This window comes from Macrobrachium rosenbergii, chromosome 13, assembly GCF_040412425.1.
Source record: "Macrobrachium rosenbergii isolate ZJJX-2024 chromosome 13, ASM4041242v1, whole genome shotgun sequence".
Classification (NCBI taxonomy): domain Eukaryota; kingdom Metazoa; phylum Arthropoda; class Malacostraca; order Decapoda; family Palaemonidae; genus Macrobrachium; species Macrobrachium rosenbergii.
This window is the reverse complement of record NC_089753.1, coordinates 12277408-12299659: the sequence shown is the minus strand read 5'-3', so window position 1 is coordinate 12299659 and position 22252 is coordinate 12277408. Positions and strand designations below refer to the sequence as shown.

The following is a 22252-nucleotide window of genomic DNA, read 5'->3' as shown; positions in this document are numbered from 1 at the left end:
TACAAGCGTAAGACCACAGAATCTGGCGGCCCCCAGACGAGAGGAGGCAAACGATTCAGGAGGCACAAGAGACCCCATCATCAGACGGTAGTCCAAGCCGTCCCGGTCTCGGCAGTGGCACAGCCCTCCACCTCAAAGGCCCATCCCCAACAATATGTGCTGGTTCAACCAGCCCATTCCCTTGCCGCGCCCTCGTATGTTGCTTCGCCAGCATAAAATCCAACCTATGAGGGCCGTGGATTCTTTCACGACCTTAATAGGAGCGCAAGGGGGGGAAGAGGTAGGGCTCCTTACAGAGGAAAGTCGAACACCACCCCAAGAGGTAAGCCTGGACGTGGTAGAGGGAACAAACCCGCTCCCTCCCACTGAGAACACACAGGTAGGTGGTCGCCTGTATTGGTTCAGGGACCAATGGACCTTCAGCCCTTGGGCACACAGCATTGTGTCCAAGGGTCTAGGATGGAGCTGGATCAAAGACCCTCCTCCTCTGACCAAGTTTTACCAGCCACCCTCATCAATCCTGCAGGATTACGTGGCAGAATTGCTCAACAAACAAGCAATAAAGAAAGTAAGGCACCTAAAGTTTCAAGGCAGGTTATTCACTGTTCCCAAAAAAGACTCCGATCAGCAAAGAGTGATCCTGGATCTGTCGCGTCTAAATCTCTACATAAAATGCGACAAATTTCGCATGCTTACGGTAGCTCAGGTATGGACTCTACTTCCGCGTGGAGCCGTCACCACCTCTATCGATCTTTCAGACGCTTATTATCACGTCCCGGTTGCGCGGAACTTCTCTCCGTTCCTGGGTTTCAGACTCAGGAATCAAGCCTACTCCTTCAGGGTCATGCCCTTCGGTCTAAACATTGCGCCCAGGATATTTACCAAGCTGGCGGACACGGTAGTTCAACAACTCCGGTCCCGAGGGATATCCCTAGCAGCGTACCTAGACGATTGGATAATTTGGGCTCCAACAGTTCTAGAATGTCGGAAGGCTACGTCCATGGTCATCAACTTCCTGGAGTCGTTAGGTTTTCAGCTGAACAGAGAGAAGTCCCGCCTGACTCCGGAGTCCCGGTTTCAGTGGCTGGGTCTCCAGTGGGATCTGTCCTCTCACACGTTATCCCTCCCGCCTCCCAAGCGGAAGGAGATAGCATCTCTTACCAGAAAATTTCTGAAAAACCAATCAGCATCCCGCCGGACCCAAGAAAGAATCCTTGGGTCTCTTCAATTTGCCTCAGTGACGGACCTGCTCTTAAAAGCAAAATTAAAAGACATAAACAGAGTGTGGCGGAGTCGAGCCAATGTCAAGCTCAGAGACAAGGTCTCCTCTATTCCTCGAATCTTAAAGGCGAGACTGCGGCCTTGGTCCACAGTCAGTGGCCTGTCCAAGACAGTTCTGCTTCAGTTTCCCCCCCGGCACTAGTTGTTCACACGGACGCTTCCCTAAGCGGCTGGGGAGGATATTCGCCAAAACAAAAAGTACAAGGAACATGGTCCACTATGTTTCAGCAGTTCCATATAAACACCCTGGAAGCTATGGCGGTTTTTCTAACTCTAAAGAAAATCCGCCCCCCCAACCGGATTCATATCAGGCTGGTATTGGACAGCGCAGTGGTAGTTCATTGCATCAAGAGGGGCGGCTCCAAATCAGGTCGAGTAAACCAGGTGATGGTTGCTATTTTCTCCCTGGCGAACAAGCACAGCTGGCATCTGTCAGCCACCCACCTAGCGGGGTTGCGGAACGTGGTGGCAGATTCCCTGTCCAGGGCTACTCCGTTGGAGACGGAGTGGTCCCTGGACGGGGAATCCTTCAATTGGATTTGTCGCCAGGTTCCGGGTCTCCAAGTGGATCTGTTCGCGACGGAGAGCAACTTCAAGCTCCCCTGTTATGTGGCTCCGAACCTGGACCCCCAGGCGTATGCCACGGACGTGATGACAGTAGATTGGAACAATTGGGAGAAGATTTATCTGTTTCCCCCAATAAACTTGCTGCTGAAAGTATTACACAAACTCAGGACATTCAAAGGTCAACCAGCCCTGGTAGCCCCCTATTGGCCGAAGAGCAATTGGTTCCCTCTTCTTCAGGAACTGGGGTTGCGGAGTCTTCGGATTCCCAAGCCCAAACTGACCCAGACAGTACAAACCAAGACTGTGTCAGCTTCCTCAAGAATTCAGAATGCCCTAGTTTTATGGACTTTATAAAGTTCGCAGCCCAAAAGGGAGCAAACATTGACCCCGTTAACACTCTGTTTCTAGAATCAGACAAAAGAGATTCTACTCTTAGACAGTATGACTCAGCAGTCAAAAAATTGGCCTCCTTCCTGAAAACATCTGAAGCCCAAGTCATGATGACTAATCTAGCAGTTACCTTCTTTAGATCATTGTTTGAGAAAGGCCTTGCCCGGCCACTATTACCACAGCCAAGTCAGCCCTGAAGAAGGTATTCTTATATGGTTTTAAAATTGACTTTACAGATTCCTATTTTTCATCTATCCCCAGAGCATGCGCTCGTCTGAGACCCGTATCACGCCCACAATCAGTTACGTGGTTCCTCAATGATGTTCTTAAGTTAGCATCTGAGATTGACAACTTTCAATGCTCTTATCTGGATCTGTTAAGGAAGACTTTATTTCTGATTAGCTTGGCTTCAGGTGCCAGAATCTCAGAGCTGTCGGCTCTCGCTAGAGGTGATGATTTTGGGAACTTCCTCCCGTCCGGAGAAGTCCTCCTTTCCCCTGACCCTAGATTTTTAGCCAAAAATGAAGACCCACAAGACAGGTGGTCCCCTTGGAAGGTGGTGCCCCTTCCACAAGACCAGTCTTTATGTCCAGTTTATACCCTTAAGTCTTACCTTTTAAGAACTCCACAGAGTAAGTCGGGTCCTCTTTTTATCAGGGAGAAAGGTGGTACTCTATCAATAAATGCAATAAGACAACAAATTTTGTATTTTATTAAACAAGCCAACCCAGATTCAGTTCCTAAGGTTCATGATATTCGAGCAGTTGCTACTTCTATTAATTACTTTCATAATATGGACTTCTCAGAACTCTCTAAATACACGGGTTGGAAATCACCTCTAGTGTTTAAACGCCACTATTTAAAAACACTCGAAGCCCTGAAGTTTTCTACAATAGCTGTGGGAAGTGTCATCTCCCCACCTTAATTAGTCATCTTCCTTTATCCTCCCCTAACCCCCCCGCCCGCCTGCCTCATTTACTTCTCTGCTTGTCCTCCTGGTTGATCATGCCTCACTGCCTTGCTCCTCATATTGATATTATTTTGTCTCTGTTGAGTGGAAACTGTGATTTGACATGTTATGATTGTGTTTTTTCTTGTGGGGTACTGGGCGGTTTTTATTTTGCTCCATGTACCCCATATATATATATATATACGTGTATGTAATTGTTCCCCATGTTATATTGTCTCTTACGTGTGTAGCTATAAGGTTGTGTATACCCTTTAGTCTAAGTAATTTTCAATTGTCATTATACCCTTGTAGTCTTAAGTATTTTTGGGTTTTTTCCCTGCCACACTGTGGACTTGCTCACATTTTTCGTAATGTTAAGCTTTTTTCTGTGCTTTAGGTTTAGTATTCTATTTCACATGTGAGAGATACCCTGATCAAAACCATTTTCGTAACTTATGTTTTTTTCTTCAGATTACCTTGTTTCCTCGTAGTTAGCAGCCTTGGCATGATTCTCTATCACTATTTCACCGGCTGACATGGGGCTGGACTCAGAAAAGGGATTTTGACAAAGGAAAAATCTATTTCTGAGGAAGGCCCCGTGTCACCCGGTGACCCTCCCTGACTCACCTGTTGCTTCCCCCCCTACTTGCACATGCCAAGTCTGGGGTTAGTGCTAGCCTGGAATGAGGTAGGTGGCGCTGGTGTCGCCGAGCTGGCGGGCGTTTGTGTGCGGGGGCTGTAACGGCTCACCGCTCTCTTCTGGGGGTTTTAACAGGGAGATATCTTTCGAGTAAGACTCCGTGGTAGTGATCCTTCACTCACCCTTCGTTATACCGACGTCTTCCTTGGAGAAGACACTCGATCTGGGGGTAGTAACCCCAGCTTTCCTGAAAGCTCTTTTTTCTCTGGTATATCTAGCATTTTATACCTAGAAATTCGTGCTACAATGGAATTTCACCGGGTGACACGGGGCCTTCCTCAGAAATAGATTTTTCCTTTGTCAAAATCCCTTTTGTAAGCACAGGCCAGAACAAGAAAGAAGTGTTCAAGAATACAATCTCCATCTGGGTATGTGAGGTTATTATTTGTGCTTATAGCTCTTCTACAACCTCTACTTCTAAAACAGTGCATGCAAAAGCACATGATATTCAGGGTTTAGGCCCTTCGTTAGCTGTTAAGAACTTATCTGTTCATAGGATTTTGAAGGCTGGTGCTTGGCTTCGTCAAGCCACCTTCACATCCTTCTATCTAAGGGACCTTGCCTACACGTCCTTGGACACTTTCGTTGAGTCCATTGGTGGCTGCCCGACAGGTTGTGTAGCTCATCCAGTGCCCCTAGCGGGACAGTGTATATCTTTCCTAAGATAATGGTATAAAAGTGAGAGTGAATGAGGTGACTGGTCTTTTTCCTTCTTTATTTTCCGTTCTCTATCAGCGGGCAGTAGGAAGATTGATTGATCCATCATGAGCTGGAACTGGTTAGATACAGGTGAGTGAATGCCTTTCTGTTTAAGAAAAGTTTTTTAATACACTAATATTTCTTTGCAGAAGCATGTCCCACCTCTCTCTAACAAGGGGAGATAGGAATGATAACAAATGAATTGGTGGCAAAGGCAGGTTTGTTGTCTTAACAGATATAGCTCTTTAACTTCCATTTATATACGGTTCCTATACAAATGTATATTAGCCCAGTAGTCTGACCATTTAATATCCTTTGATAGACTAGTCAGAGGCTTTAATCTCTTTTCTCTGCTTTTACTTAACCGAGAACTGAGACCAGGTGTGCTGAACCTCCAGTCAGTCTGAGACTTCCTTTCCTACCACCAAAAGTGAGTCTGTGGTATGCTGAACCTCCAGTCAGTTCGAGACTTCCTTTCCTCCCACCAAAAGTGAGTCTACGGTATTCCTAATGTTAAGGCCTAGGTTTGTTCCGTGTATGAACAAATGACAAATTTTGAATTAATTTGTATTTTTCATAGCTAACAAACCTACGGTCTTAATATATATTGCCTACCTCTTGCCACCCCTCAATGGATTCCCTGGGCTGGAAGAAACTGAGACGTCATGGTGTTCTTGGGTGAAGGTACGTCGATTGTTTCCTCCTATCTCACCCTAGTAGCCAAACCCATTGCCACCAAAACAGTACCTTGTTCTACAATTTTGTATGATTTTACTGGTTTCCAGCTGGCGCTAGAAGATTTAACCTAACTTTAAGACCTTAGGTTTGTTAGCTATGAAAAACACAAATAACAGTAATTAAAAATTTGTCATATTTCAGTATTTTAGTGCTAGTCATTCAGGAATCTTAAGAGGAAGTGCACACTAAATTAACAGTTGGTAGAACTCAAGTGATATAATATCATTGTACCTTTAAGGCATTGCTATTAGAAATGTTAATGCATGTTTTCATAAATGACATTTTGAAAAACGGGAAAATTAAAAAAAAAAAAGGATGGAGAATGTGACTATCAGGAAATGTCTCATTTCATTAGTAGATTTGTTGTAGCTCAGTTTTGTTGGTGTTGGATTTACAATTTTATATCCTTATAGAAGCATAAAAATGAGCAGTTAAAGACACAAGGCACAGTAGATAACATTGTAGCAAAATGAGGCTCTGAATCCCAGAAAACAATGGATTTTTTCCCATCAAACAGTACTGTAGTCATGTTTTGGGGGAAGTATTTAAATCCAGGTCACTTGTCTGTTGGTTCAAATCAACAGATAGTGTTGCACTTTGGTACAGATATAAAACATTTTATAAATGTTAATTCAAAATTCCATCTTAGTTTTACTAATCTCAGAACCCTAGATTGGTGGCTATTATCTACATGTAGAGAATTTTGTTTTAACCTGTGGAAATAGCCTGACCTCCATTCCTTGAGTTACTGCCCTGTGAGAAGGATAATATACTGGAATAAGCAGAGAAAAGGATATGATGAGAAATAAATAACTATCTGTGTTTGAATGAAAAATGAATGAATAATTCAGAAATTGGTGAGCACAGGAGATAGATGTTTGAAAAAGGTGGCTGATATTTCAGTTGAAAATATGATGCTACATGGAACTCTTACACTTTTCAACTCTCATTCATTCACCTTGCAGTGAAGTAGTAAGTGGCAGATTGCTGTTAAAGGAAAATACACAAAGAATGCCTTGGAGATATATAACCACATAACACATTAGATGCATAAGAAAAGAGGATCAGGTAGTTTTTGGGAATTCCACTAGGGAAAATAAGGGTAAGGTGAAGGAACTGCTAAATACTGGTTCAGCTTAGTGAAAATGCTTCCTGACAGCTGTAGATTACAGGGACATTTCATACTGGATTTTATTCATATGCTGAATATTACATTCATGAGAAGGTCAGTTCAGACCAGCCTAAATTTCTTATAAGAAAAGTATTAATAACTTTAATTTTACTTTTTCAAGTTTATATCAGCAACAGATTCAGTTATCTGAATGCAACAGTATTCATGGATGTTTGAAAAATTGTTGAACGTGATAAAAACCATATGCATTTTATGGGAAAGGGTGTGGGTGAATGTTATTCTTATTTTATGTACCCCTCACTTTTATATTTTTTCATCCCTCTGTCTAAAGATTTCTTAATCCTAAACGCACCTGTATCTTTCTGATCATGGAATCTTGGTCTTGCAGGTTTCATGCAGGAATCCTTCGTCCATATAAGGGTTAGAGATAGTCTTTAAAATACAGTACTGTGATAAATGACCATCATTGTATATCAGGCAATGTTGATACATCACCTCCTGTAACCTGTAACCTTTAAAGACACTTGGACCAGACCATAGAAGTTTAATGCTTGAGTGAATGAGTGAGAATGAGATAGTTCTTATGTAGTCCATAGGTGGCCTGTCTAACAGAATGCTTTGGGGTATGTTTGTAGATGATCCAAAGGTCTACTGTATAGTGACTGCAGAGTTGGTGGCCATGGTGGATTGCTGCATCTACTTTGTAGATGGGTGAGTGGTGTCCATGTTCAGTGAACCTGTATGGCTTGTAACATTTGGCATTTTGTTCAATAGTATCCAGAGAGAACAGGTGCTACCTTTAGGTTACCGAGGCTTTCCACATGTATTAAAGGACATTTCTGGCTTCACCCCTTTGGCTGCCCACTGTCCTTGAAGAGACACCAAATTTAAATGCCAAGAGAGAGAGAGTATGCCCTCATTCATGTACTATAGGCATGACCACTATATGTCTCCAAAGTGTCATTTCCAGGAAGGGATGATAAGCAACCGCTTCAGAACAATTCATCAAGGCAACTTGGACTATCCCACTGTGCGTTAGGCTGTGGAAGTCCTCTATGGATTTCACAGCCAATGTCAACTTGAATAGTGGAGCTAAGTACATTCAGCAACACCACCCCTCTCCGAGCACCAAAGAAGGAATCTTTTCCTTACCCTTTAAATCCAAAAGAACCACTTATTCCCTCCAGAAACTAAGGTACTGAATCTGTTGCTAAGCTGGGCTCCACCCATAACCCACTCACATAGGTAGTTTCAGCAACTACATCATATGCCAGAAAACCACATCATCATATGCCAGAAAACAAGAGGATCACCATGTTAAGTTGGTCAACTGATCCCAAAATTTTAGCTAATGATAATTCTCCCACTTGATAATCTTGATAAATGGCGTGGAGAAGATCCTGATGGTTTCTTCCATTTGTTTTTTAGAAAGGTTTTTAGTGTTTTGTTTCCCAAGATTAGTAGATTGTATGCATTTTTATGTTAAATAATATCTTTGCTGATGAGTGCAAGCTTATTAATATAGTGCCTGTTCCAAAGTATGGCTTATCTGCAGACTGCAGTGACTATAGGCCAATTGCTATTCTCTCTGTGCTCTTCAAAGTTGCAGAAAAACTTATTTGTAAGCCACTAGACAAGTATGTAGGAACCAAAGGATTGTTGGCTAGTAGTCAATATGCACATAGAAAGTAGTTAGGTCCTGCGATACTCTTTTAGATTTGACACAGCATTTGCAAGAGAACCTTGATAAGGGTTTTAAGTGTAGAGTATTTCAAAGAGAATTTAGTGCTGCTTTCAATTTAGTAAATCGTAAAGCACTCATTTTTAAACTCCAGAATATTGGAGTGGGTGAATATGTTTAAGGAATACAGCACTTCAAGCTTTCCTTACAGATTGGCAGCATTGAGTTTCTGTTGATGGGGTCTTTAGCAAACTAAAATTCTCATGAATGAATCTGAAGCTTTGACTACACTTGGTGTAACTTTTGAGAAACATCTAATGAATCTGGTGTGGATGTCTGCTTCTACCAGAGATTTATCATTTTTAGACGGACTGGTTTGTGTTGGTAGGTTTGTTTCCTAGTACATGCAGTTATGACTTGGACTATCAACAGATGGTCTCTTGTTTGTCAGATTTTTATAAATTGTGTTTTATTTTTATAAATTGTGTTTTAACAGGGAACTTTTGCTTTCACAAGTGATCCCTGATCCTCTTTTCCTACTGGGAGTGACCAGATTTGCCGAACAGCAGCACCAATATGCATTGAATATGCCATGCTGTTGAACTACTCTGTTCCAGAGGTCATTATTCGTCACACCATTGAACTGTGAAAGTCTCCCTGAGGATGTTGTGCAATTAGGAAGATGCAGTGCATTACTACCCTAAACAATTCACCTTGTATTATACTAATTTATTTAAATTTTAATCTCTATTAATTTATCTTTTATTTCTAATAACAGATCTCTTCTTTCTGTATTCCCTATTATCTTCTGGAACTTCTTTCAAATGATAACCACGTTCTTTGGAAGCTTCAATTTCAAGTCAGTGGTCCCTGCTGGCTTCTTCCTTATGAGTAGGGTTTTTCTTCTGAATAATAATAATAATAATAATAATAATAATAATAATAATAATAATAATAATAATGATGATGCTTGCCTCTCCTGTTCCATCACTTTTCTGTTCCTAGGTCACCTGTCAGTAGAAAATGGGTACACAAATCATCCTAATAAAGTACAGTAACAAAATACTAAAAAAGTAGTAGTATACTTCCCCTTTGCAGATACTGAATTTTTAAAATTATCTGCTACTGAAGAAAAGAAAATAAACAGAAAAATGGATAGAAAGTGAAATAATGAATGCAGTAGAATCAGCAGTTACTTTTAATACTGCAGCACTGAGAAAGGGTCTGTTAGTAATAAATAATAATAATAATAATGTGTGTAATAAAAATCCACAATTATATAGTAAATATATTACTATGTAAAGTAAACAAAGACTTTCGAACACTTGAACGGTATTCCTCATCAGTGCTAACGTTAGCACTGATGAGGAACACCGCTCAAGTGTTCGAAAGTCTTTGTTTATTTTACATAGTAATATATTTACTATATAATTGTGGATTTTTATTACACAGATTTTTTTCACGAAATTGTGAATTTCTTAGCAACAATAATAATAATAATAATAATAATACATAATTCAGTGGATGATGTAAAGGTTATTGTACAGTTCACGAGCATTAACCCTCAAGGGATGGGCTAAATATATATTAAACACACCCCCAGACCTGGCAAACTAAGGTTGGCCAATTCAAGGAAAAACACATCAATGGAAAGAGGAAGTTACGCAAATGCACTTGGTGTAAGAAAAAAATTCAAAAAATTTTTCCCTACCTTCCACGGGAAGTTGAAAGTGACTATTTACAACCCTGTGTGGGACCTCTTTTACAAGATACTCATAAAAATATGCTAATTTTACCAAGTTATACATATTTTTTAATAATTTATTTTATTTTATTTTGTAAAATTATAATTACACCTCACACAATATCATAACAGATAAGAACTAAAATTAGTAACAAATTCTGAGTACTGTACTGTACTGTATGTTTGTTGTAAAATATTTACGAGATTTACTAAGGTGGGGAGATGCAGTAACTTTTTGTGAGGTATACATGTTTTTTCTAATATTTCTTTGCACTTTTCTCTGCAAAATTACAATTATCTGACATACTATCATAAGAGATAAGAACTAAAGCCAACAGCAATTTCTGGGTATATTAATGAGCAAATAAATAAAAAGACGTCATGGGAGGATAGAGAGGGGACAATACATTCCCCCATCAAGTCTTAAGGCACACTAATCCCCCCCTCTGTCCTTTACTGAGCTACACAGTTGCCATAAGCCATTTATCAACCATTGAAGTGCTATGAACATCTTAACCGCTAAATTCATCCAAATCGTATGGCACTTAATATTACAGTAGTACTCTTATGAGTTAGACTGTCCATCACTCAAAACCTGTTATAGATTAAAAGCATTTTTACAGGGGAAAATGTGATGATGATGCCCGTCCATTAATTGGGTTAATCCGGCATGAAAACATCTACCATTATTTTGCTGATGCTTATTCATAACTTAGGAAGTAGATGGTCGGTTTATGAATTTTAGGCTGCAGGGCAGATCAGAATGGTGTTGTTTGTGCAAGCATTAAAGCATTCTTTGTAGTAAACAACAGATGATGCTAATGGAAAGCATGATTTTGGTCATTAAAAATATGTTTGATAAGAATAGTGTTGAACCCCTCCTTAACTTGCAAGTTTTCAACGTAAGAAATTTTATGCTGCCTCTTACAAAATGTTTTCATTTTTAAAACTTGCATGTTGAGAACTTTCACTTGGATTCATACTTACTAATTACGAACTTTCACTGTGTCCCCTTTTTTAAAATTAACAGACCCATCTTATCAAAACTTAGGTGAACTGTAACATTAGACCTACAGTACATGAACAGTCTGGTGCCAGAAGCAGTGGTTCTCAATGAGACCCAAAGGCCAGTGGGCTAAGTATATACATTAGAACATATCCTGTTTATGCATAGAAGACTCAATAATTGTAATTCATTTCAAGAAGGAACAACAGTAATAGTTTTAAATTATAGAGACCTATATCTTCAGTGTGTATGGAATTGAAACAGAACTTGGCATAATTCCTTTATTATGATCGGACGGTTAAAATTAAAAGTACAGCAACTGGAAACATAAACTTCTAACTAAAGCAAACATGACCTAAGAGCTACAATCAAACCTAGAAAACTGCCAAAACTCAATTCATTCTAGAATTATAAAACATCATTAAATGTTTATCAAAAAATATAGTTGTTACAACAGAACATGTATAAAACATGTAGAGTACCTCTTATGTATTGGTAAAATTTCCATAAGAAATATTAAAATGCATCATATAAACAACTGATTAAGCTTTACTGATTATCATCTATAACATGATTATAAGCTTGTAATGCACTTTCACTGGACAGATAGGTTTACAAATAGAGAGATTAGAAGCACTATGACTCCCTGTACATAGTATAGTAAAGCTTTCCTGAATGGTAAGTTACACTAAGTATCATTTGTAGATAAAATACACTATTAATCTCCAAGTAGATGCTCTGAATTGTAAACTATTATATTTATCAAGTCTATGAAACAAACAAAACACTCACTTCATAATTTACATATACTGTCTCTGAAGTTAAATGGACAGGTACAATAGGGTTATTTAAAGTCAACAATAGAATGATCAAATGTATCTTTCACAGTTCTTGCTGATTTTTTATTCAAGTAAAACACTGAAGATTTTGTCATATAGTTGTGTCTCTCAACTGTATGTGCTATTCAGACAGATTCATTTTAATAAAATATATACAAAATTATTTCTGAGTAATACCACATTATACACATAATCTCAGATGTATTTTATAAATGGGATAGAACCAGCAAAATCCTCTAAAAATCTTCTAAACCATGTTAGACCTCAATGCTTTCATCACATTCGAAGGTAAAGGTGTCTCAGGTTGATACAGCTTCACAATTCTTTTACATCACCTGCATAATTATAACAAGAAAAGAAACAACACTACAAATTCCAGGATATCTAAATGTCCATGTTGTATGCAGTGCACCAATTTAAAATTCCCAGCACTGGAAGTCCTTTATGGTTTTACATAAGAAAAAATGCATTACTGTATATTGATATTTTTTAAAGTTTGACAGTTAATTAAGCAATACTGTGTGTACATTCACTGATTAAACAAATTGTTATAATTTCTGTTCTTCGAGGAAAGTACTGTAACTGCATGGGTACATTTATTGAACAAACAAATTGTCATAATCTCTGCACTTCAAGTAAAGTAACTGCATCGATAAGAAAGTTGTGGTGACCTTTTCATAATTAAGCACTAATTTCAAAATAGTTTAACCATTCCACTTTGTTAGTATTGCCCCCATACCAAGTTTCTGGTAAGTAATGCATTGGGCACAAGATTAATGCATTGAATGATAACAGTTTGAGTGTTTGTTATTTGAATATCCCACAAACTGTATTTATAAACCCAATAAGTTGATTAGTTATGCATCAATTTTTTAGATATTAGGTAGATTTTGTTCCTGTTATGGATACCCAATCTATGAGTGCACAGGGACTCTGAGTATTGATACTACAGTAATGTTGAAAACATAATGGCACTACCATGGAGGTACAAAATTTTATCAGGCATTCTATATAATAATCTAATAGCTGAAGTAGCAAAATAAATATGTTAAGGTATTTATAGTGCAGCAAGTGAAGTAACAAAGTGTATCGTGTAAGGTATTTAATGCAACTTTGTTTGTTGAAGTACACTCCAGAGATTGCTACAACACTTATGTTTTCAGTCTTACTCATCTAAGTCTTAACACGTCATAGAAAATGAGAAATGTGTATGTATATAGAGTCTTATTCTTAAAGGGTGCAAGATCTCTTCTGCTCACTGGTACATCCCTTTCTAGCCAGTCTAATTCAAATCAGTCAGTAAGTTTCAGAAACCATAAATATTACAAAAATGAGTGATTAATGTTGCCATACTTGATTGACTTAGTATCCATAAGATCCCTTAAAAAGATCATTTCTCCCAGAAACAATGACTCAAGCTAGTTGGTTGCCCCCTGACTTGAGAGAGTGCTTGTTAAAAGTCATTTCTGTAAAAAAGTGTACATTGGGCAAGATTTTCTACACAGTACAATGATTTCAAGTTACAGCTTCTGTTATGCAGCAACAGGTTATACCAACAATTGTATGGTTAGCTAGGCAAGGCCAGTATTATAACCCATACAACCACTAAATTGAAAGCAGGGCCTAATTAAAGCTACCCTTTACTGCGGAGGTGGCGCGTTAGGTTGGTATTGCGGGGTGTAGGGTGGAGGCTGCTGGCCATCTGGAGCAAACCCTGAGGGTGGTGAAAGAAAGGATTAATGTTATGACTTCCTTTACTTACACCATCATAGACACCTGGTATGTATACATGAGTAATAGAGTGCTTTATGTTACCAAGTTAGTGTTAGCCTGATACAAGACATTTCTAAAGTGATTTCAAGGAAATTTTATTTATTGCACAGCTATAAAAGGATGAGTTACTGGAGCATTAGAAGCAAGACTTATACAGTACTTTAAAAGCATTACACTTCTGCAATATAATAGTTAATGCTAAAGCATGATAAAGAACTGCTAAAGTTTATTTACCCTTCCTTACAAGAAAGCATAATGAAACCTGCTTCCCAGAATTGCAGCCTTTAATGTACATTGTAACAAATTCAAACCAAAAATTAAAATACATACTATACACACCTTATCGTCCTTGGGACTGTTGAAATATAAATTTTATATGATATTTCTTTATATGAGTAGTCTAGTTGCTCTAAGACCTTTTATTTAAATAGTGCTTAAATAACTCAAAGCTAACACAGTGATTTCAAATGTATTTAAGGTGTTCTGAGAATTGTACAGTTAGTTGTACCTGTATAAAGAAAAAGTGGATTGTTTTATATGATGTAGAACAATTCCTTGGTGAATGATCGTATATAATGGTAATCTGGTACATGGATTACTTATTACAATTAGAGATAGGTTATGTGCTTTAAAGGGATATAACTGAAGTTGGAAATTGTAAGATTACTGTATGTTACAGGTACCATCTTCAAAATTTGACTAAAAGTGGTAGCCAAATAAAAGTGACAAATTGGGAGTGCTGCATGCAAGTGCTTGAGTGCATGCACACACAGAAAAACTGCCTGTAAAAATGACACACTAGTGCTCATTCCACAATCACGAGTGAAAGCTCAGCACTTGGAAATTATGTGATGTTGCTTTCACGTTAAAAAACTAAAAGTCGGCTTCCCTGACAGAAGTAATAATTTTACCCATTAGGGGTGTTTTTGTCAGTACATAATGTGATTGAATAAAAGTTTATTTCACATTGGACTCTCCAAATATCCGATGTTTGGTCTGAAAATACCTTCTGGAGGAGCTGTTGCTACATATGGTGCTGCTTGAGGTGGATAGGGTGGATTTTGTGGCATGGGCATGGGCATGCCTGGTGGTGGTTGCATGGGCATCCCAGGAGGTGGTTGCATTGGGGGCTGCATGGGAATCGGTCCACCACCTGTTAGTAAGTTAGTACCCAGAAAGGAGTTAGTTCTCACCACCTAAAACTTTAGTTGTTATCACTTAGAAAATTAGTTTCCATCAAAAAGAAAATTTAATGTCCATAACCTAGAAAATTAGTCTCCATCACCCAGAGTGATCCTTAGTGGTTGTGCTGACTGTATAATACAGAAGTATAGTTTACAAATGAAAACTGGGGATACTTAAAATATTTATGTACTGTTTTATTTTTTAGAAGTATTAGCACAATTAAATTTTATGAACAAATAAGATCCATAGTTCAGGGCCACAACCACAAAGGATTTGTAACTCAGAAAACGTAAAAGCTTTCACAAAGATGTTCTATATTTTGTTTTCAAGTTATGATTAAAAATCATCAGTGCAGCAGTGTATTCGACTTCAGCTTATACAGGCTGTTCTTTTCACAGCATATGATTGCATCATTCTTTATTAAATGATATCAGTATTTTTTAAGAAGGAGGCTTTTCTTTAGACAGCAGACTAAGTCAAAATACATTACTGCATATATAACTTGAAAACAAAATATAAAATGCATCGTATTTTACTGTCTCCTGTCTCTTGTGGTAAGCAATTTATAGAAGCCTGTTGGTCTGACAAAGCGATTTACAGAAGCCTGTATGTCTGATGCAGTCTTTAGGGAATTATGGTCTGTAAACATTCCTCAATCTCTCTTCATTCTGGAAGTTGCTTTCAAAGCATGTCATTCTGTTGCTTATAACAAATAATATTTTAGCCTGAAGTGTCTAATTTTTTTATATTCAGATTATTACCATCATTCAAAGTTGTGGTTATTTTATTGTACATATACAGGTACTGTACTGTAAGTTCATAATTATAGGAGCATAAATTAGTAGGCACTCTCAAATTTTAAAACTGCATTTGAGTGTGGATTTGACTCTACTACTTACAATAACAGTGTTCTTCTATGCTTTTGTCATTGTTACCAAGTGATTTAGCAAGATCTCTCAATTGACTATCAGTTTTGGTTTATACTTCATAAAGATTTTCTTGTTTTGTGTAAGGTCAAAAACAGTATGAACTCTGGCATGGTTTTTGACATCTGAATACAGTATTTCTAGACTTCACATTAGTTTTAAGCCCATTAGCAGAGCCTTCAAAGCCCTACTACAGATTTAGGAAAAGCAAACTTATACATTATTCTAATAAAGCTCATTATACTCTATATTACATACAGCGTATGAAAACCACAATCAACACATATGCATTTTTACTCGTGCTATTAAATCACGTTCTTCTACAGTGAACAATAGAACAAATTCACTTCATCAGTATTTTGCAATAAATGGCATATTGAAATGCAGTCTGTCAGTCAGAGTCATTCAGTCATGTTAATAATCTCACATAATTTATAAAAGCAAGAAAACAATACGGATAGGCTTAACAGAAGCACCTCTATGTAATCAAGCAGTGGTGGAATGAATTACAGACTATTCACTGTAGAAGCCATTAAACCCTTACATACCTTGTTGAGGAGGATATGGTGCATATCCTGGCTGTTGAGCGTAAGGATCTCCAGGCACCATAGGGTAATACCCACCTGGGTCAAGTGTAATAATAGAAAAAGAAAAATTGGCCACAGTAAGCACAAGGAAGCACATACAAAAAAAACCTCTGCTGCAGAGTACACAAAGGAGCAACATTTTTGACTTTAGCAATAAAAGATTTTCCCTGTTTGGTCTCATTTCACTACAGAACTACACTATACCAAATCTTTTTGACATACTACTGTTATTATTACTATTAATGAGTGACAGTACAGTACTTTACTAATATACGGGGTGTACATGCTGCAAAAATGTTCCCATAGTGTACCTCATGCAAGTTCTGAAGAGTATTTTGTATATGTGAATGTGATTCTGCAACTAATAAGCCAGTGGTCAGCAAAGGCACTTTTGAAATGTTGCAATGAAAAGAATTAACCGTAAAATGCTATGGAAATGCAGTGACAGATTTCATGTCATTTATGTGTTCCTCTGAAAGAAAATTAATTTATTTTGTATCCTGGAGGAAACACAAAATTGCCTTTTTAATGCTATTCTGAAGGGTTGGAATATAGTTCTAGGATAAAAACATTATCAGGCCCGGGAAAATTTCCACCTTTATCATTGTTTAGTAGTTTAAACAAACGGACTTCAATTGTATGCCCTTCATTTTGGATAGTATTACCCTGTAGTTAGAAAAGCCTAGTATATTTAATAGCAAATATTTTGTGCATTTAAGAGCTAACAAGTTACATATGTTAAATTTCTTTCCAAACTGGCAGTTTGTAGCATGTTATGCAGTAGTACAACTAAATTAGAAAAAATGGAAGACTAGTTGCAGAGAAGCAATTTAGTGTTAACAGTGTTTCAACGTTACGTTAAAAGGCTTTAATTGTTATGTATAATCCATCTATGTACTGCATGAATAATTCATCTTTGTTTGTGAGAGACAGAAGTTGCCAGCAAATATTTTTTATATATAATATTGCATAAAACAAATTCAGACAGCCACCAGTTGTACCTTTGATTTCTGTCCTGTAGCATTTACCGGGGCATAAGGTCCTACTATTTCTATTGTGCACAAAGAGTCTTTCATTTTACTTTACATTTATTGTCATGTTTTCCTCTAGTCTTTAGATCAGTATTACTGTATTATCTTCCATGGGTTAGCATAACAAATAAGGTATTGCTTCTTTATGGTTACTGTACTGATATTACTTCTTAAATGTCATGGCTCATGATTTGTAAATTACTTCTTGGGTATATCCAATAGAAAGAGTCACCACTTTATTCTGACATCAAAGTAATAAGATAAGCAAATAATTATATGAATATGCATGCATTGAGAACAAATAAATGCACCTTCATTTTAAAGAATATTACAAAATTAAAAACAGCTTGAAATCTAGGGTGTTTCAACTAAAGCACCGAGTCTAATGTACTTGTACTGTGAAAGCATAAGTTAAAAGATATTCCCATAAACCTCAAAGGATGGAAAATATGTGGTAAATTTTTCATACATGCAGTGATTTTTGTTAGTGTCAAAAAATGAAAGAAATAGCAAAAGCTTGAGCTAATTTCAAATGATGGTCATAAAAACCAGTACGAAAGATTAGAGATCTAAAAAACTTTACTTGCAGCCCATATTTTATTTCAACTTACAGAACTTACTTAACTGGTATTACTTTACCTTCCAAAGCTTACATCATTTCTTGTATATGTGTATGTGTGTGTTTATGTATATGTCTAAGGAAACCAGAGGTAAATATACTGCTGAGAGTAAAATAGCACCTTTAAAATACTAATCCTTAATCCTAATTAGCACTTACAAAAATATGCAGGACTCACTGCCTGTTTCTCATCCAACAGGAATTTTAAATCTTTAAGTTTTATTTTACATCAAATTTGCTAGTACAATACTGTATATCCAACATTACAGGTGATATTGGCAAGAGGATATTCAGTGTTACATGTTCTACTGTATAGTTTACAAATGTCTCCTTAGAAATTCATCTTAAGTGTTACCTGCTGGTGGAGGGTAAGGCTGTTGAGGAGGACCATATTGTGACTGATCTGGTGGAGGGACTCCTCCTGGGGGTATGTAAGTGTGCTGTGAACCAAAGTTGGGATCTTGCTGAATAGGTGCACTTTGCTGCATCTGCATCTGGCCTCCATGAGCAGCTTGCTGCCCACCCCCAATGAAAGGAATTCCCTGGAAGCGTCCTCCTCCAAACTTGTTCATCATTTCCCTGGAAAAATGAAATTGTTAATTTCATCTCTTGTAAAAAGTATCACGGTTACAAGCTTACGAACCTTCCAAAGCATCTAGTGATCTTAAGCATCATGAAAACCCAAAGACTGCAATGGGTAAGATATGTAGTATGTATGGATGAGGATAGAATGCCATGGTTGGCAACGGCGTGTAAAGTAGAAGGAAGATCTGTGGGTAGGCCCAGCAAAAGATGAAAATTAACCTCCCAGAGAGTCTTTTAGTAATGAACTTTGATGATTCATGTATGTGGACTGAATTGGTGCAAAACATCATGGAGGGGTCTGGTATGAGTGGCATTAGGTTGCAATGAGATTTGAGTGTCAAAGAACTGAGGGAGGATTGTTAATGACATCCATAAAGGTTGTTGCTGTTAGATTAAGCTGACTCTGTGCTAGCATAGGCTGTTCCTCCTTCAATGACTAGCACAGGCTGTTACTCCTTGAATGACCCTTATACCTACAGTATTTGAAAAACAATACTTGTTCATAAAACAGGTTTTGACATAGGAAAAACCTATTTTTGGTAGCCGCTGTGAGGCCTCAAAGGAGTTACACTCTCATGGTCCCCCAAGGGTTCCATAAGACAGACCAACAAATTACAAAGAATTCTTGTATAGTTGGTCTCGGGCAGAATAGTGCTTGTTGGCGCAGTGATAGAATAAAAAGGACTCAGGACAGGAGGGCTCTATCTCCTGTCCTACAATGATTACTGTACCTAAGCTCTACGTTATACTCGAACAGAAGTGACAACAAGTCAACACCATCTTCGTTACACGCCAGATCGGTCTGTGCAAGATAAATGTTAACCCCAGTCCCATGCGTTTTTGTCAGGGAAAGTGGGTGGCTTTGAGGACTCACAGCGGCTACCAAAAATAGGTTTTCCTACTTCAAAACCTGTCTTTTTATAGCATAGCCACTGTTTGTCCTCAAAGAAGCATACAAAAGAAATTGCCAAGTGACGATTATTTTTCCTTATTCTAAGATACCCATAGGGTTTGGCAATAAAGAACAAGGAACAACACATGAACCAATATGTATAATTCTTGTGGTTCGAAGGTGGCTTACCTAATTATGATGGGTCTGGCTGTGGGATTATTGTGCCTTCCCAAGCAATATCTCAGCATGACCACTTTCATGGCAGTAGTGTTTCAGGAATTTTTTATTCAAGGTAAAGTCACAAGTTATCAATAGTTTTTTTATTCTGGATACCCATTCAGGTCAGGTCTGGCAATAAAGAACAGGAGACACACAAACCTATAAATGTATTATCCATTGTGGTTCTATGGTGACTTACCTAATTATGTACGGTCTGGCTGCAGGATTATTACTCCTTCACCAGCTCAGGAATACTGTCTATAATAACCACTCCGTACACTCGAAGACTTCTTCAAAGGAAACATTTCCGAAGAAAGTTAAAGATGCACTCACCTTTTGGATCTCATGCAACTTAGGAAAGGCCTTTTTGATGAGGGCCACTAAAATAATTCTCAGCCGATGTAGAGGGAGAGAGTGGTTTGTTTATGCTAGGGTGCAGAAAAAATAGGACCTTCTGGGATGTTTGCTGTGACATCTGGGTCAACCTTAAATGCTTGAACCAGGCATAATATTTTATTTGAAATATTGAGTTCCTTTATCAGAAAAGGGGATTTTCCCTTTAGAAAGTCCTCATTCTTGGCCAGGAATGATAGGCCAGGAGATAACCCCAAATCACAACTAGGTGTATGATTGGTGAAATGTTGTCTTTGTCTAAGTCAGCCCAGTATGGTAATCCGAGTTCCTGATGCCAAAGCAGTCAGGAAGACTGCCTTTTGCAGCACATGAATTGAGCAGATGATGGGAGTCTTAAGTTCTTCATTCAGGGACCAGGTAATGGGAAACCTTGCAAAAGCTGACCTTTGCAGTGTAAAAGACTGGAGAATGGAATTAACAATTTCTATATTAGAATCAATTTTGAGAATCAATAATGACAAATATGTTTTTGAAATTACTGCTTAGCAGAATATAACAGTTAGTACTCAGAATATGAAAAATGGGGTAGTTTGTAATAAAATCAGCTCTTTATTAGCAAAGTGTTAAAATGGTAAACATTGATAAAATAAGTTAATCTCACATGCGCAACTGCATTTAAATAAGCCTCCATATGACAGTACAGTATTTTTGAATTAATCACTTAGCTTGTTAGGATGTCTTGCAGAATAATAATCTTTTGTACTGGCATGACATTCCGTTCTGCTGAGTAATTTTTAAAGATAGTTCTTTCTTTAGAACTTCTATAATTTTCCAAACTGTTGAGTACTTCACTAAAACATGTTGAAGAATTGCCAAACACCATCCTTTTTTAGGTAAATTCTGTCACATCCTTTCAAAACTTGATCACACTTTAAAGTCAAACATATGTTGACAGCAACTAGTAGGACTCTATATGGCCACTACCATGGCTGCATCAAAATCTTTTGATATTTGAACAATTATTTGAAAGTGTTGTTGTTGCTCAGTGTATGAAGAAATATATGCCATATGTTCATTCTTCCTTATTAGACCTTTAAGGTAACAACCCAGATATCAAAAGTAAACAAAATTAATCTCTAAAGCAATGAATAGTACAAGGTTGACCCAGTATGGTCAACATTGCTGTAAACATGCCATTCTTAGACTGACATCTATCAAAGTCATACAAATTTTATCAAGTTGAAAAAAATCAAGATTCTGTCTTCACTTTGTCCAGAGTCAGACAATAAATAATAAAAAAAATTCATGTTTATGCAAATCACTGGAACTAGTAAAAGACTGACAAGCATTGTCATGTCATTTCAGTCAGTTTAGACTCGATTACACCCCCTAGTCACAGAAGAGTCTGCTTTGGAACTACTAAACTTGGACATGGACAAGTCAACTAGGATAATCTCAATTTGGAGAGAGCCAGTCATTCAGGACTTTGCAGAGTCGTTTTCTGTACTACAAGACAGAACTGTAAGTATGAATACAGTATTCTGTCCCAAAACTTTTTGTCAGTGCTGCCTCATGACATTTGCCTGATAGCTGACTGATTTGATGTTACAATACACTTTTAATATACTTTCCATTGTCATCAGTGCAACATTGCCAGCTAATAAAAGAAATTTTGCCTGGGAATTTTTTTTGGAAAAGTAGCCATTGCATTGAAATATACTGTGATTTTTTTTTTCACAAAGCATTCTGTGTATCAAAAGTGCCTTTATATGTAAACAGAGAGATTCAAAACTTCTTTGCCTTGCATTCATTCTGGTTTAACATTCACTTTAAACATTAAGCAACAAATAATTCAACTAGAATTCTTGCTTTTCCACATACGGACTGATACAAAGCCAAATTGTAATAAATATTCAAAGTCCTTTTTACCTCCTTCAGGGTGTTTTTATGGTCTTCTAAGCAATAATATCATCTTCCCTACATGTTTTTAACATAATTATAGCACTCATAATAAATGTACATGTACTAGGATAGTCTTAAATCTATAAATTTACTTTATGCTGCTGATATGCAGTCAATTTGTATCTTTCAAGATACTGTAAACAGAACTACCATTAGAGACTAAAGCAATTATACAACTGTTGCCTGCACTTATAATATGAGTCTTTTAAGTTTGCCTTCCAATTGAATGAACTTTTGAGTATACAGTAATCAAAATCAAAATTTACAGCCTTAACTGGAGTGTCTGTTAAGTACAGAAGTTATACTTACTTGTGTTTTCCACCTCTGCAACAGCAGAAGTAAATGATAGCACCGATGATAAGTAAACCTACAGCCCCACCTACACCACCACCT

General features: G+C 37.6%; 1 protein-coding gene and 1 long non-coding RNA gene across 6 annotated transcripts in view; one reads left to right on the top strand and one right to left on the bottom strand.

Annotated features, from left to right (window-relative positions):
* LOC136844912 (uncharacterized) overlaps positions 1-22252 on the top strand; it is a 511857-nt gene that overhangs the window by 422208 nt on the left and 67397 nt on the right. The window lies entirely within an intron of this gene.
* LOC136844910 (calcium-binding protein P-like) overlaps positions 11155-22252 on the bottom strand; it is a 46854-nt gene continuing 35756 nt past the window's right edge. The window contains exons 3-7 of one of the 4 annotated variants that reach the window (XM_067114233.1): positions 22169-22252; positions 18203-18426; positions 16159-16233; positions 14506-14652; positions 11155-13440 (exon numbers count right to left, since the gene is read on the bottom strand). The exon at positions 22169-22252 is cut by the window's right edge and continues 25 nt beyond it. In XM_067114233.1, the coding sequence (XP_066970334.1) occupies positions 13367-13440; positions 14506-14652; positions 16159-16233; positions 18203-18426; positions 22169-22252 (604 nt within the window). In that variant the 3' untranslated portion in view covers positions 11155-13366. The remainder of the gene's footprint in view (positions 13441-14505; positions 14653-16158; positions 16234-18202; positions 18427-22168) is intronic. The other 3 variants (XM_067114236.1, XM_067114235.1, XM_067114237.1) reach the window with 3 other exon arrangements.